The sequence below is a fragment of the Ranitomeya imitator genome, chromosome 3, assembly GCF_032444005.1.
Source record: "Ranitomeya imitator isolate aRanImi1 chromosome 3, aRanImi1.pri, whole genome shotgun sequence".
NCBI classification, from domain to species: Eukaryota; Metazoa; Chordata; class Amphibia; order Anura; family Dendrobatidae; genus Ranitomeya; species Ranitomeya imitator.
Genome location: NC_091284.1, coordinates 678,483,686 through 678,498,874, shown reverse-complemented (window position 1 = coordinate 678,498,874; position 15,189 = coordinate 678,483,686). Strand labels below are relative to the sequence as shown.

At 46.9% G+C, this 15,189-nt stretch overlaps 1 protein-coding gene across 8 annotated transcripts in view; it reads right to left on the bottom strand.

Moving 5' to 3' along the window:
• Positions 1 to 15,189, bottom strand: part of ANKRD52 (ankyrin repeat domain 52) — a 130,107-nt gene that overhangs the window by 40,044 nt on the left and 74,874 nt on the right. For all 8 annotated transcript variants that reach the window (XM_069758389.1, XM_069758390.1, XM_069758391.1 and 5 more), the window contains 5 exons: positions 8,922 to 9,002; positions 8,588 to 8,699; positions 2,967 to 3,038; positions 1,611 to 1,812; positions 175 to 262 (listed from right to left, as the gene is read on the bottom strand). In XM_069758389.1, coding sequence (XP_069614490.1) covers positions 175 to 262; positions 1,611 to 1,812; positions 2,967 to 3,038; positions 8,588 to 8,699; positions 8,922 to 9,002 — 555 coding nt within the window. The remainder of the gene's footprint in view (positions 1 to 174; positions 263 to 1,610; positions 1,813 to 2,966; positions 3,039 to 8,587; positions 8,700 to 8,921; positions 9,003 to 15,189) is intronic.

Genomic DNA, 15,189 nt, shown 5'->3' with positions numbered 1-15,189 from the left:
TGAGTCCCCTGATGTAAAAGTCATTAGATTATCACAGGATGCCATTAGGCAAGAGCAGCGCCCAATGCCTGCCCCATTCGTGACATTACCGCCCTCCTAATGTGATAGCATCGGGCCTCCATCTAGTAATAAATAATAATGGTCAACAACTTTGGATAACGAAAGATAACTCACTGCCCATGTGCATCCATTACATCAGTAATATCTGGTTTCTCACTGCTATCGATCAGCAGGTGAAGAACATCAGTGTTTCCAGAGGCGGCTGTGAAGGAAACAAAGTTACCATTATATTCAGAATCATAGCTTTCTACACAACAATACTGAAACCAGATTTTGACGCATTCAGTCAAAATCTGAACGGGCAAATCGTATAACTCAGATTAAGGCTGGTTTCACATTTGCATTTTTTGCCGCTGCGTTTTTTTCCCTATACTTAACATGTGTGCAAACTGTAAAGCGCTGCGGAATATGTTAGCGCTATATAAAAATAAAGATTATTATTAAAAACGCATGCGTTTTTTGCATGCGTTTTGACAACGCATGCGTTGTTTCTATGCATGCGTTTGGTTGCAGAAATGCAACATGTAGTAATTTCTAGCGGCGTTTTTTTGCCGCAAAAAAGTATTGCTGTCTATGTAAACGCGTTTTTAAGCACATGCGTTTTAATAGAAAAACACAAGAATACACACTGATAAGCCAACCCCCAACCCTAAGGGATCCTAACCCTAAGGGATCCTAACCCTAACCCTAAGGGATCCTAACCCTAACCCTAAGGGATCCTAACCCTAACCCTAAGGGATCCTAACCCTAACCCTAAGGGATCCTAACCCTAACCCTAAGGGATCCTAACCCTAACGGATCGGGATCCTAACCCTAACCCTAAGGGATCCTAACCCTAAGGGATCCTAACCCTAAGGGATCCTAACCCTAAGGGATCCTAACCCTAAGGGATCCTAACCCTAACCATAAGGGATCCTAACCCTAGGGTTTGGGTTAGGATCCCTTAGGGTTAGGATCCCTTAGGGTTAGGATCCCTTAGGGTTAGGATCCCTTAGGGTTAGGATCCCTTAGGGTTAGGGTTTGAGTAAGGATCCCTTAGGGTTAGGATCCCTTAGGGTTAGGATCCCTAGGGTTACTAGGGATCCTAACCCTAACCATTTCTGTTTATAGTGGGTTTTCTTGTTGATTTTGATGATTGGCAGCTGTCACACACTTATCATGCGTTTCAAAAACGCAAATGCAGGAAAAAGCGCATGTAAACTCGTCAAAACGCCGCGTTTGTATTAAAACATGCAAAAACGCATGCGTCTAAATGCTTTTTTTCACCAAATGCGTTTGCGTTTAAAATGCTGCGATTTTAAACGCAAATGTGAAACCAGCCTGTGTAGTTTGGGTGCGTAGTTCTTGTATAGGCAGCTTCAGAAAAGGTTTTGAAAGATTAAAACTGGTGATGATTCCCATATATGATCATTATCCCAGATATTGTTTCTGGCAGTTAAATTATCTTTTTGAATAGGGGGCTTAAAAGAAATTACCCACAAAAGCTTCCACATTAAACAGAACCCACTGACCGTGCAGTTGGTGGTTAGAAAACATACATGATTACCTACCAGCTACATGCAATGGTGTCCATTTCTTCTTACGGTCCTTAATGAGAGGAGAGGCCCCATGGCTCATCAGAACCTCCACACACTCTGTAAAACCCCTTTCGGTGGCGAGGTAAAGCGCAGTGCGACCTTTGTGATCACGAACATCCAGATTCACCAGCGTTTCCGCTAGCGTTTTCAGGGCATCGCAGTGACCATTGTAGGCCTGTAAACATTACATTTAAATTTGCTTGAGTTTTAGATCAACTAAAATAAATACAAATGCTAACCCCAGCTCTACACAACTTTCAAACAAACTGCTGTACAAAGGAAATGCTTAATGCCAAAGTACACACAGCTAAAGAACCTTTATGCTTTAGGTGTGTATGTGTGTGAAAATACCATATATATTTAGGTGGGACCGTGATGGGAATCATATGCGCGAGGGCCGCATGCAAAATAAGGCCAAAGTCACACTACCGTATAACACAGCCGAGTGCTCTACGATAAAACATCACATAGCACGCTGCCTAGTGTTATACTATGGGCAGGTCAGATCTACATTATATCCATACATACCCATACATCTATACAAGTCTATGGGTGCATGTGAAACATCACACTGCACTTGGATATCATCTGAGTACAGTGCAATTAATGTGGACACCGGTAGCAGAGGAGATGGAGAAATTACTATCTCCGTCTCCTCCGCAGCTGTGCTCCGATCCGGTCATGCGAGAAGATTGGAGCACAAACGCATGACACTCAGCTCCTGCTAGCAGAGCAGGAGCAGAGGGCCATTAGAATGTCACATTGGATGCTATACCACTAGTGTGACTCCGGTCTAAAAGAGTGGACTGGGTTAGGTTATTTGACCAAGTAAGTTTAAGAAAACTGTCTCAGGGTTGGTTTTTTTTTTTTTTTTTTTTTTACAGATCTGTAGGATGGTAGTGGGATGATCTCTCCCTCCAGCCTGGGTTTTACAAGTAACCTATGGCCAGAGTTTTCATTTAAACTTGAAGTAAAGGGTTGGGTGTGTCAGTTTTGTGCTTGTAGCAGAGATAAAGGTGTTGTGATTGTATGTCAGGCTGCGTGAAGCTAACAGGTCAGAGCCAGTGACATGGGCTGACACTGCAGAGCCCGAGAACCTTGTGGGGGTGCAAGTGACAGCAGCACTAGGCGTTATTTTAATATTCCCGGCTGCGACCCGGAGGTGAGTGTCTGCATGTCTGCAGTATTTGGACAATAAGGGACATTTAAACTTGCGATAAATTCACTGGTGGAAATGTGTATACACACACGCACACATACACGTATATAAAATCTATGTACAATTCTTTAGATCTAGGCATTCTAATTTCGCAAATCAGAGCTACTCACTGCTAAGTGCAAAGGGCTAACCGGTACAGTGCTTTCCACATCTTCCAGGCAGTTAAAGGACATCTCTAGGAGCTGTGTATAACAAACTATGTTAAATGCATAGAAGCAAAAAAATATAAACTGACACTTCATACAGTCCCTAGCTAAAAGAACACAATTTTAAAAAGTTTACTTTCCCTACAAATACACTGAAAATTACCCATACCCTACAAAGGACTAGAAAGCAACATTATTTTACAATGGAGCAGCCGTTAAGCATGCAATTTGCAGTTCTATTCAAATATCATGGTCTTTGGTTTCCAACACAGTGCCACTACACAGGCTTTCGTAATATAACCCCTTCAAGACGCAGCCCTTTTGCGTTTTTGTTTATCGCTCCCCTCCTTCCCAGAGCCATAACTTTTTTATTTTTCCGTCAATATGGCCATGTGAGGGCTTATTTTTTAAGTTGTACTTTTGAACTACACCATTGGTTTTACCATGTCTTGTACTAGAAAACGGGGAAAAAATTCCAAGTGTGGTGAAATTGCAAAAAAAAAAAAAAAAGTGCAATCCTACACTTGTTTTTTTGGTTTGGCTTTTTTGCTAGGTTCACTAAATGCTAAAGCTTATCTGCCATTTTGATTCTCCAGATCATTACGTGTTCATAGACACCAAACATGTCTAGGTTATTTTTTTTTTATCTAAGTGGTGAAAAAAAATTCCAAAAAAAAAAAAATTGCGCCATTTTCCAATAACCGTATCATCTCCATTTTTTAGGATCTTGGGTCAGGTGAGGGCTTATTTTTTGCGTGCCGAGCTGACGTTTTTAAATGATACCACTTTTGTGCAGATACGTTCTTTTGATCGCCTGTTATTGCATTTTAATGCAATGTCGCGAGGACCAAAAATACGTAATTCTGGCGTTTTGAATTTTTTTTCTCACTACGCCATTTAGCGATCAGGTTAATCCTTTTTTTTTTTTTTTTTAAATTGATCGGGCGATCCTGAACGCGGTGATACCAAAAATATGAGGTTTGATTTTTCTCATTGTTTTATTTTGAATGGGGTGAAAGGGGGGTGATTTAAACTTATATTTTTTTCATATTTTTTTTTACTTTTGCTATGCTTCAATAGCCTCCATGGGAGGCAAGAAGCTGGCATAGCCTGATCGGCTTTGCTACATAGCAGCGATCATTAGATCGCTCCTATGCAGCTGAATTACAGGCTTGCTATGAGCACCGACCACAGGGTAGTGCTCATAGCAAGGCGGCATCAACAACCATAGGGGTTTCAAGGAGACCTCAGGTTGTCATGCCGACGCATCGCTGACCCCCGATCATGTGACAGGGGTTGGCGATGCGCGCATTTCCTGCCCGATGGCTGGAAGCGGTAGTTAAATGTCGCTGTCAGCGTTTGCCTGCGGCATTTAGCTAGTTAATACCGGCGGGTGGATCGCGATTCCACCTGCCACTATTGCGCGCACATGTCAGCTGTACAAAACAGCTGACATGTCGAGACTTTGATATGGGCTCACCGCTGGAGCCCACATCAAAGGGGGAGACACGACATGCGCCGTACTAGTACGGCGCATGTCGTGAAGAGGTTAACTTCATTATTAAATTGTGTTCTTTATTTTTTGTACATGTCCCCAATTAATTGTAAAGTGCTGCAGAATATGTTGGCACTATATAAAATAAAACTGTTCTATTATGTTAATTTCCCTACACTTCGGCGTATCCTGCAATTTCCTTTAAGTATTTTTTTTTCTAAATTTACTTCCTGGGGGGTTTCGTTTGAGAGGGGTCTCAAACTGGACGTCACAGCAGGCTGGCTCCGCACTCACTTCACTCCAGAGTATATCATCCCGGACGATTAGTTTGAGGGCGATGCGAGTGAGAACAGCACCTCCCGATTCGTTTGAGGGCAGTATTAGAAGCTTTGGGTCGGCACTGTAGTCACTCACCCTGCCTCCATCACCGACATTAAACCAATCGGCAGGCAGCATCGCTGGTGTCACCATCACTGCTTCTAACCGGCCCCCTGAGAGCTATTCATTTCAGGGAAAGCCTGTGCTGTTGGAAGCAGTGACTGACAACTGAAGATGTGGCCACTTCTCGATCAACCCTACTGAACCAGGATGTCATGAGGAGATGGCGGTGACAATAGCTATGTTAAGTGACTGCTGCACAACCCCCGATGAGGTCCTGTTTCAGGACGGGCTATAGACTCTGCAGAGAAGGGAGTGTAACCCCCAGCCTCCTGTGAAGTCCTGTTTGAGACTCCTCTCAAACAAAACATCACAGAAGGTACATAAATAAAAAATACATATAGGAAATAGAAGGATAGGGTGAGTAGGGAATTTAATAATCATAAAATTAATTGAAGTTCAACATCTTAAAAGATATTTTCCCTTTAAATGGCAGATCATACTAAACTATATTCTTTAAACTTCCAACCCCTTTAGGACAAGACTTTGAAAGAATTCTATAGCTATGATAAGCAGAAGCTCTCATGGTTCAGCCGTATTAATGCGATAAAAATGGATGTACTGCCTCGTTTCCTGTATATTTTCCAGACAGTTCCACTAATTAGGCCTCCTCCTTAATTTTCCAGAATCTAATCAACCATCTCAAGATTTGGGGTGGAATCCCAGACCGGCATGGGTACTTCATATAGGCACAAAGGCTCGGGGGGCGGGTTTTCCAAATTTCAAATGCTATCACAAAGCAGTGCTGTTGATATGCTTGCTAGACTGGCAGTACCACAGTTCGGACAAACAATGGGTGGGAATAGAACATGATCGCTCTAAAATTCCACTCCATAACCTCCCCTGGATCGGCCCTAAAAGCTCTTTTGATCGCCCATTATTGCATTTTAATGCAATGTTGCGGCGACCAAAAAAACGTAATTTTGGCGTTGTGATTTTCGCTACGCTATTCAGCGATCAGGTTAATCCTTTGTTTTTATTGATAGATCGGGCGATTCTGAAAGCAGCGATACCAAATATGTGTAGGTTGGGTTTTTTTTATTGCTTTATTTTGATTTGGATGAAAGGGGGGTGATTTGAACTTTTATATATTTAATTTTTGTTATATTTTTAAACACTTTTTTTAAATTTTGGCATGCTTCAATAGCCTCCATAGGAGGCTAGAAGCATGCACAACTCAATCACCTCAGCTACATAGAGGTGAAGCACAGATCACCTCTATGTAGCAGAAATGCAGGGTTACTTTGAACGCCGACCACAGGGTGGCGCTCAAAGCAATCAGCCATCAACAACCATAGAGGTCTCAAGGAGACCTCAGGTTGTTATGGCAATGCACTGCTGACCCACGATCATGTGACGGGGGTCAGTGGTGCGAGTACTTCCGGCCGTGCGGATGGGAGCCGTCAGCGCTTGACAGTGGCATTTAACTAGTTAATGGGCGCGGGTGGATCGCGATTCCGCTCACGCTCATTGCGCGAACATGTCAGCTGTACAAAACAGCTGACATGCCGCGGCTTTGAGGGGGGCTCACCGCCAGAGCCCACCTCAAAGTAGGGGATCTGCCAGCTGACGTACTATTCCATCAGCTGGCAGAAAGGGGTTAAAAATACACTTAGGGGATGGGATCTGGAGACACGCAGAGGCTCTATATCCTGAGGCAGTGGGCCGCTTACACCTCTTCTCTAATCCGGAGTTTCCCCCGCGGGGTGGAGAGGGATCGTTTTCTTGGGTGGGAGAGAAGGGACAATACTAGATGCTTTCATGTCCTCAAGGGTTCGGCCATGCCCGCTTTCAAAGCAGTGCAGCCGTTAGAGGGCAGAGGCCCCTCTGATTGGTTGGAATACCTTCAGCTAAAATCCTTCCCCTCGTCTCCAGAAGGTGCAGGCTCATACTCCTCCCTTCCTACGCCATTTGAAAAGCTTTTCCTGTTGGGGCCTGCACATGCAGTCTCCTTAATATATGCTCTTTTGAACCAAAATACCAAAGACGAGTTCTTCAAGTACGTGTAGAGGTGGAGGGGTGAGTTGGGAGTTGATATATTGGAGGGAGAGTGGAGGAAGGCGTTCGTATGCTCACAAATTCTCTATTGCCTTTGCTGCACAGGAAAAGAATGACAAAAGTCTCACTAGGTGGCATCGCTGTCCTGATGTCTTACACGCCGCTTTTCCCGCAGTCTCTGATAGGCGCTGGCATTGTGGAGTAGAGAGAGGTACCATGCTACACATTTGGTGGGATGTAATCATATTAAGCCATTTTGGGATTCTGTCTTTACCACTTATCAAGCCATTAGTGGTCATTCGGTGACCAACTCCCCCCAAGTGGCTTTATTATCTATCCTCCCGGGCTTGTTTCGGTTCCAGAAAAAGAGACTCCTAAGATTCTGATTAACGGCAGCGCGCACCGTGATCCCGAGACATTGGAAATCCTCCTCATCTCCGAATATGTCAGAATGGGTTAAGGAGATGACCAGCCTTCAAAGTATGGAAGAATTGTCTGCTGAGGTTAATGGTTCAATGGAGAAATATCTGCAGGTTTGGAGCCCTTGGATTTCGTATATTGACTCAGGATTTTCAATCCCTCTTTTATATGCCATAAGGAAGATAGATTGAATAATACAGGTTAGACAGACGTCATTATAGGGGTGAAAGTTGCCCCCTTTTATATCACACTTCATGGTCCCTCCCCCCTTTTTCCCCTTTCTCCCCACCAATTCTTCTTCTTAGTCTTTCCTTTCATGTTTATACCATTATTTGGAGTGACCTAGCTTCTCTTGTTTGGGTCGCTCTCTTTCAGCGGATACTTCATATGTATCGCCAAAGGTGATTCTGTCTCCCTGGATAGGGGATACCTACATCTGCCATGGATTTATTTTTCTTTTCAGATTTCGTTGGACGTGATTGAAAATGACTTTTGACCTGAAAGTTCTATTATTTTGGGAATGGTTGGCTACAGATCTTGATATACAGTTGTAAATGAGATTTATTTTTACACTCAGTAATCGTTATGTTGCTGAATCCATTGTTTCTTGATTGTTCTGATTTTCTTTAAAAAAAAAAGGCCAGATTAAACATAAAACTAATTAAAAAAAAAAAAAGTGCTTGGGGCTTAAAGATAGGTATTTCTTAGCGATGAGCGAACGTGCTCAGATATTGTGATATCCGAGCATGTTCGGGTGTTTTGGGCATGCACGGATAATTGCATGTTTTGCGGCTGTTAGGCAATCCCTGCATGTGTTGCTGCTAAAAGCCGCAAAACATGCAGCTGCAGGGATTCCTACATATAACCCGAGAACACCCATATAGTCTGGTAACACACAACCATGCATGGATAGCACATTATTTGAGTACGTTCGCTCATCAAGGTATAAAGGGTTTCATAGGCATTGGACCACCAATTTACCCACCAGAACTCCATGTAAATTCCTCCTCTAGAACTCTTAAGCAATTTAAGTTGGGATCAGTAGAACCATGGGAGGGCAAGCATTGTGGTTAGAATTTTCACAAAAGAATGGGGTTGCATTACAGTCATGAGAAAGTGTGAGCAATATGTGCTTCAAGGGAGCATACGCACACTAAGGAACATGTTTTCAGTGGGTCTATATGGGCAATTCACATAGTGAAGATTCCTTTTCTATGGTGCTAGCGCCACTTACTAGTTCCAAGTTCTGTCTGTTGCCAAATGCTGCTGCATAGTGAACAGCAGCATAACCCTGTTTATCTCGAAATGAAGGGTCGGCATTGTTGTCCAGCAGAAATTCTAAGGCACTGTGCAAAAAAAAAAAAATATATATACATATATATTGTTACTTAAAAAATAATAATTAGTAGAGGAAAGAAGTTAGAGTGTTTAGTTTAAATCAAAAATTTAGAGGATGGTAATTTCTCTTTAAGGTTTGAAATGAAGTTTCCGCTACAAACCGCATTTTAGTGTACAAGACATGAGAGCGACACAGGTATGAAGAGGTTATTTCATTATCAAATTCTTACAAGAAAGCCTCTTTTTCAAGCGATGCTTTCTCATCCTCTTCCTCAGACTCCTGGCCTTTCCCAGTACTAGAGTCCACCGTTCTAAGGAAGCAAAATAAAACAGTTTACCTACGGTATATTAAAGGGAATCATCAGCAGGTTTTTGCTACCTCATCTGAGAGCAGCGTAATGCAGGCAAACACTCAATCCAACAACACATCAGTTAGTTTACTGGGTACAGCTGTTCTGAAAAATTCTAGATTTAGCAATGCAGCAGAGCTGAGAAAGCTGCCCTGGCCCACACCAGGATGTGTATATACAATGTCCATAGACAGTGAGCTGCTTATCACAGGAGGGACGTGTCATACTAGGCAGCTGTGGCTGTGTCCTAGCAACGATAAGCTTCTGGTGCTAACACGATCAATCTTACCAGGTAAACAACCATGGAGATCCATAAGAGGCATAGCTGAAATCTGCGTTTTAAAGGGAATCTGTCACACCAAAAATTAACCTATAAGCTAAGGCCACAGGCATCAGAGGCTTATCTATAGCATTCTGTAATGCTGTACATAAACCCCCGATGTAAACTTAAGGATATGTGCACACGTTCAGGATTTCTTGCAGAAATTTTCTGAGAAAATCATGAGGATTTTCTGCAAGAAATCTGCATGCGTTTTTACCTCGTTTTTTGGTGCTTTTTTTTTTTTTTTGCGGATTTTTCCAGACATTTCCCAATGCATTATATAGTGGGAAATCTGTGAAAAATCCGCAAAATTAATGAACATGCTGCGTTTTTTTACCGCGATGTGTTTTTTTGCAGAAAAAAAACGCATCATGTGCACAAAAATTGCGGAATTCATTAAAAATGATTGGGATGCATAATGTATGCTTTTTTTTGTGGTTTTAAAGCATTTTTATCGGGGAAAAATGCGGGGGGAAAAAAACCGTGAAAAATCAGCAACGTGTGCACACAGCCTAAAGATAAGAAAAACGAGTTCGATTATACTCATCCAGGGGCGGTCCGGTCCAATGGGCGTCGCGGTCCGGGTCCAGCGCCTCCCATCTTCAGACGATGACGTCCTCTTTGCTTCCTGCCGCGGCTCCGACGCAGGCGTACTTTGTCCTGTTGAGGGCAGAGCAAAGTACTGCAGTGTGCAGGCGATGGGCCTCTCTGACCTTGCCCGAAGCCTGCACAGTGCAGTACTTTGCTCTGCCCTCAACAGGGCAGTTAATGGGAACCTGTCACCAGTTTTTTTTGCCTATCAACTAAAAATATCATCTAATAGAGTGTGAGCTATACATTCCCCAACTACTTGTGAACCCCAGCGTATGCAGAGCCTTCTCCACTCTATGAACCGAGACCGGACAAAAGGATGGCAGTGAAATTTCCTCATTGAGGTGGAAGTGGGACACAACCTTCGGAAGGAAGTATGGGACCATACGGAAAACTACCTTGTCCTGGTGAAAAACCAGGAAGGGCCGTCTGCAGGAGAGTGCTGTCAGTTCAGACACCCTGCATAGCGAGGGGATTGCCACCAGGAAAAACCACCTTCTGGGATAGAAGGCAGAGCGGGACCTCCTTAAGGGGTTTGAAGGGTGGTTCCTGCAATGCTGTCAGGACCAGGTTGAGGTCCCAAGTTTCTAGTGGTCGTCTGTAGGGGGGAACCAATCGGGAAACCCCCTCAAGAAAAGTCCTTACTTGCGACTTGGTAGCAATGCGCCTTTGAAAAAGCACAGAGGGCTGACACCTGGCTCTTAAGCGAGCCCAGGGACAGCCTGGCCTCCAGACCCGATTGGAGAAAACCAAGTACTTTGGGTAAGGAATAAAGGAGTGGAGTCTGGCCACAAGATTCGCACCAGGTAAAGAAAGCTTTCCAGATACGGTAATAGATCTTGGCAGAAGCTGGCTTCCGAGCCCTGATCATGGTTCCAATGACGTCCGGCGAGAGCCCTGCCTGGGTTAGAACCCAGGTTTCAAGGGCCACGCCGTCAAATTGAGAGCCCCTGAGTTCTGTTGGTAGAACGGGCCTTGTGATCGAAGATTCAGGCGGTCGGGGAGGCGCCAGGGGGAGTCTGCTGAAAGTTGTACGACGTCAGCGTACCATGTACGTCTGGGCCAGACCGGTGCGATTAAGATGGTTGGAACTCCATTTTGCTTGATTTTCCTCACCACTCTGGATAACAGGGGGAGAGGTGGACAAATGTACAGAAGCTGGAACTGGGTCCAGTCCTGAACCAGAGCGTCTGCTCCGAGCGACCGCGGATCGCGTGTTCTAGCCATGAAGTTGGAGACCTTGGTATTGAAGTGGGATGCCATTAGGTCCACATCTGGGGTCCCCCAGCGATGTCAGATCTGGCGAAAAAATTTCGGGATGGAGAGACCACTGTCCCAAATCTATTCCTTGTCTGAGGGAGACTGCTTCCCAGTTGTCCACATCCGGAATGTGGACCGCCGAGAGAACCGAGCCTGTGTCCCCCACCTAGTGGAGGATGTGCGACACTTCTCGCATCGCCTGGGTACTGCGGGTCCCCCCTTGGTGATTCACATATGCCACAGTCGTGGCATTGTCCGACTGTATTCTGATGTGAGAGGCTGCCAGTAAGTGAAGGAAGGCCCTCAATGCCAGGAGGATGGCACGAATTTCCAGGATGTTGATGGGCATGGTCGCTTCCACTGGGGACCATTTGCTTTGTGTTGTAGGTGCACTGCACCCCAACCAGTCAGGCTTGCATCGGTGGTCAGAACCTTCCATTGACCTGTGAGAAAGGATTTCCCCTTTGCTAGCAAGGTTGGCTTGAGCAACCAGTGCAGGGACCTCCTGGTTGACGATTTTAGCTGGAATTCCTTGTCGAGAGAGAACAGGATTCCTGTCCCAGGACTTGAGAATGGCTAGTTGGAGAGGCACGAGTTGAAACTGGGCCAAATGGGACCGCTTCTATAGCTGCCCCCATCCTGCCAAGGACTCATGGCAAACCGGAGAGGTTTGCGGAGGAGGAACGAACTCCTAGGCGGAGAGCCAGTGCCTTGTCCCTGGGAAAAGGCACTAGACCCCTGGAGGTATTGTCTGGCATTCCCAGGAAGGTCAGAGACTGACTCAGGGTTGGTGATGACCTTTGTAGGTTGACTAACCAGCCCATGCGACTCAGTGTCGTTTGTGATTGAGACGCTGAGCTCGCAGTCATTGAAGGTAGGAGCCTTGATGAGTAGATCGTCCGGATATGGAACGACTACTATGCCTCTGGAGTGCAGGACGTCCATGGTGGCTGCCATGACCTTGGTAAACACTCTGGGAGCCGTGGCGAGTCCGAACGGGAGAGCCACCAACTGGTAGTGGTCCTGGTTGATTGCGAACCTGAGAAACCTCTGATAGGCAGGTGCAATCGGCATATGCAGGTATGCGTCTTGTATGTCTATGGAGGCGAGATCTTCTCCCTTCTCCATGGACGCAATGATGGACCGAAGAGACTCCATGCGGAAGAGAAGACCCGTACATATTTGTTGAGTTGTTTAGTTCCAATATGGGCCGCACACTGCCTCCTTTCTTGGGGACTACAAATAGATTGGAGTAGAACCCTCGGAAGCGCTCGGCCGTGGGGACCGGTAATATGACTCCTGCTTCAAGCGAGGAAACCGCTTGGTGGAAGGCACGAGCCTTGGCTGACGGTTTTGGGGGGGCCGAAAGGAAGAATCAGTTCGTGGGTTGTAAGTTGAACTCTATCTTGTATCCGGAAGACACTAGTTCCCCGATCTATTTGTCTTCAGTAGTAGGCATCCAGACTTGCTGAAAGGAGCAAAGTCGCCTATGGGTGGGATGTCTTCCGGGGTCCATGATCATGAGGAGGAAAAAGTCTGAGGTTTTCCTCCTTTGGGCTTTGACTGGCCTGCTTTTAACTGCCAGGTCTTGTCCGACCTTTGCGTCGACCGTGAGTTGTCACTGTGTGGGGAACGGTTGCGTGCTGGACGCGAGACGGACCAGCCCGAGGAATTCCGAAAGGATCGGAATCGGGATTGTTACACCTTTTGTAAGTGCGTATAGGTTTTGGTTGAGGGAGAGACGTACTCTTACCCCTGGTGGCGTTGGATATCATTGTGTCCAACCTTTCACCGAAAAAAAGGTCACCCACTGAGATACGGGAGGTGCGTGAGGGACTTATTTGAGGCTGCGTCCGCTTTCGATTCCGCAGCCAGAGGATACGCCGAGTCGTGATGGCGTTTGATGCTATCCCCGCTACGCCCCTTGCTGAATCCAGAGCTGCATGAAGCATGTAATCTGCTACAACTTCTATTTGAACCACTTGGTCCGACAGCTCAGGAGCAGATGCTTGGAGGCCAGCTTGTAAATTTTTGGCCCAAGCCAGGATGGCTTTCGCAGCCCAAACTGAAGCAAACGCGGGAGCCAGGGAGGCCCCTGCTGCCTCGAAAAATTGAACGAGCCATGCGTTCTACCTGCCGGTCTGCTGCGTCCCTGAGGGTTGAGTTATCTGGCAGTGAAAAGAGGGTCTGTGCTGCTAGTCTAGAGACTGGGGGGTCTACTTCAGGTGGATCTGTCCATTCCTTGGTGTGGAAAAAGGTACTCTGCCTCCAGAATTTTTTCTCAGGCTGTGAGAGCCGCTTTTTAAGGATCGCTTTAAACTAGAGAAAAACCTTAGGCGCTTCAGAGGTCCTTCAAAGGGGATCTTGGGGCCTCTGGTGGCAGATTAGAAATGTCCAGCACCCGATGGATGGAAGAGATTATGTCCTCGACTAGCGCTGTATTGCTAGGGGGGATTGGGATTAGAGACCCCTCCGTTTCCCTGTCTGAGTCAGAGTCACAGATGCCTTCCGAATCCTGTGTATCACTGAGGCGTCCTCTGCTGAGTGAGCTGGGGAGGAAGCCTTCACTGGTCAGGGATTGCAGAGATCTGCGTTGTCTGCCCCTGGAAGGGTACGGTCTAGATGACCTGGAACTACGGTGTCTCTCTCTAGAAGGGGATGACCGTGCTATAGGATGACGCAGATGGACTTGACCTATGGGTCCGCTTGCGTCCTGACCTAGACGTGGATGTGCCAGGTCGTTCTGTTCCTGAGTCAAGCTCTCCCTTTGCTTGGTAACAGTCATAGCCGAGGCATGACGCTGCAGAGCCTGAAGCAATGTGGAGGTTTGTTATCTATAGACTGCGTCATAGATTGCAACCTCTGAGTGACCCATTCCGGCGTGGCAGACACCGAGGCATTGGCAGGGGCTTCTTGGGGCTCTGACGCAGTAATCTGGATGCAGTCCTGGCAGTGCGTACGTGCTGCCACAGGGGAGAGCGGTCCTGCAGGCTGTGCAGAATGCATAATAGCAGTCCTGCCTGGTTCTCCTGGACCTTGAGCCCGGCATATTGCACAGAGTGCAGAAGGGCTGGCTGCAGGGGACCTTACAGGGGTAGGTATGCAAAGGACCCTATAGGGGAGCCTTATAGGGAATATGGATTCACAGCCGAGTAAAACAACCCAGCTGTGATCTTACCCCACCAGTTTGCCCCTAGGTCCAGCGCCAAAGATCCACAGTCCATTGCCCCCCGGAGACTGGCTGGCCTGGTCCTGCTGACCGGGAGATGCACGGTTAATCCTTGCTGCAGTAGAAATGTCAGCTGAGGAAAAGAGGCAGGAGGAGAAGGGGGCGGAGAGCAGAAAAAAAGGCGGCAAAGCTGTGTAAACACGCCCTTTCTGTCTCGATCCACCCCCTCTATGACACTGTAGAGTGTCATATTTGTCATCCGGGGGGCGGGGCGGGGGGGCAGAGGAGGCGGCGGCTTCAGCTAGGCAGAAGCCGAGGCCTAAATTAGATGCCTGATGCCCAGAAAGGCTCCAGGCTGGCACGGAAGTCTGGGTGGAGGGGTCAGATCTGAACTGGACACCCCCCCCCCCAAGGATTTAAAGGCAGGCTAGCGGTGGGGCTATAAGCGGAAAGGGGGGCCTGTGAGGGGTCCCCCTGAGGCAGTATAGAGCTGGTGCTGCCGCACAGACAGGGGCACAGGGAGCCCTGTGTCTCTATTGTGCCATGCCTGCCTGCACTCCCCCCGGCCCCGACAAGAGCCCGCAGCTGGGCTGGGGTCCCTGGATGCAGGCGCAGTGTGCTGGCCCATTGCTGGGAGCTGCAGAGTGCTGCCTGTACAGGCCCTACCTGAGGCGTCTCAACCTAATGCCCCCAGAGGGGGATTAGGGAGGGTGCTGTTGTCACCTTCAGGGGGCTTTATCCTCGCCTCGACCTCAACCCATAAACCAAAAGGAATTGGGGAAGGAGGGGGGGGTCTCGACTTCGAA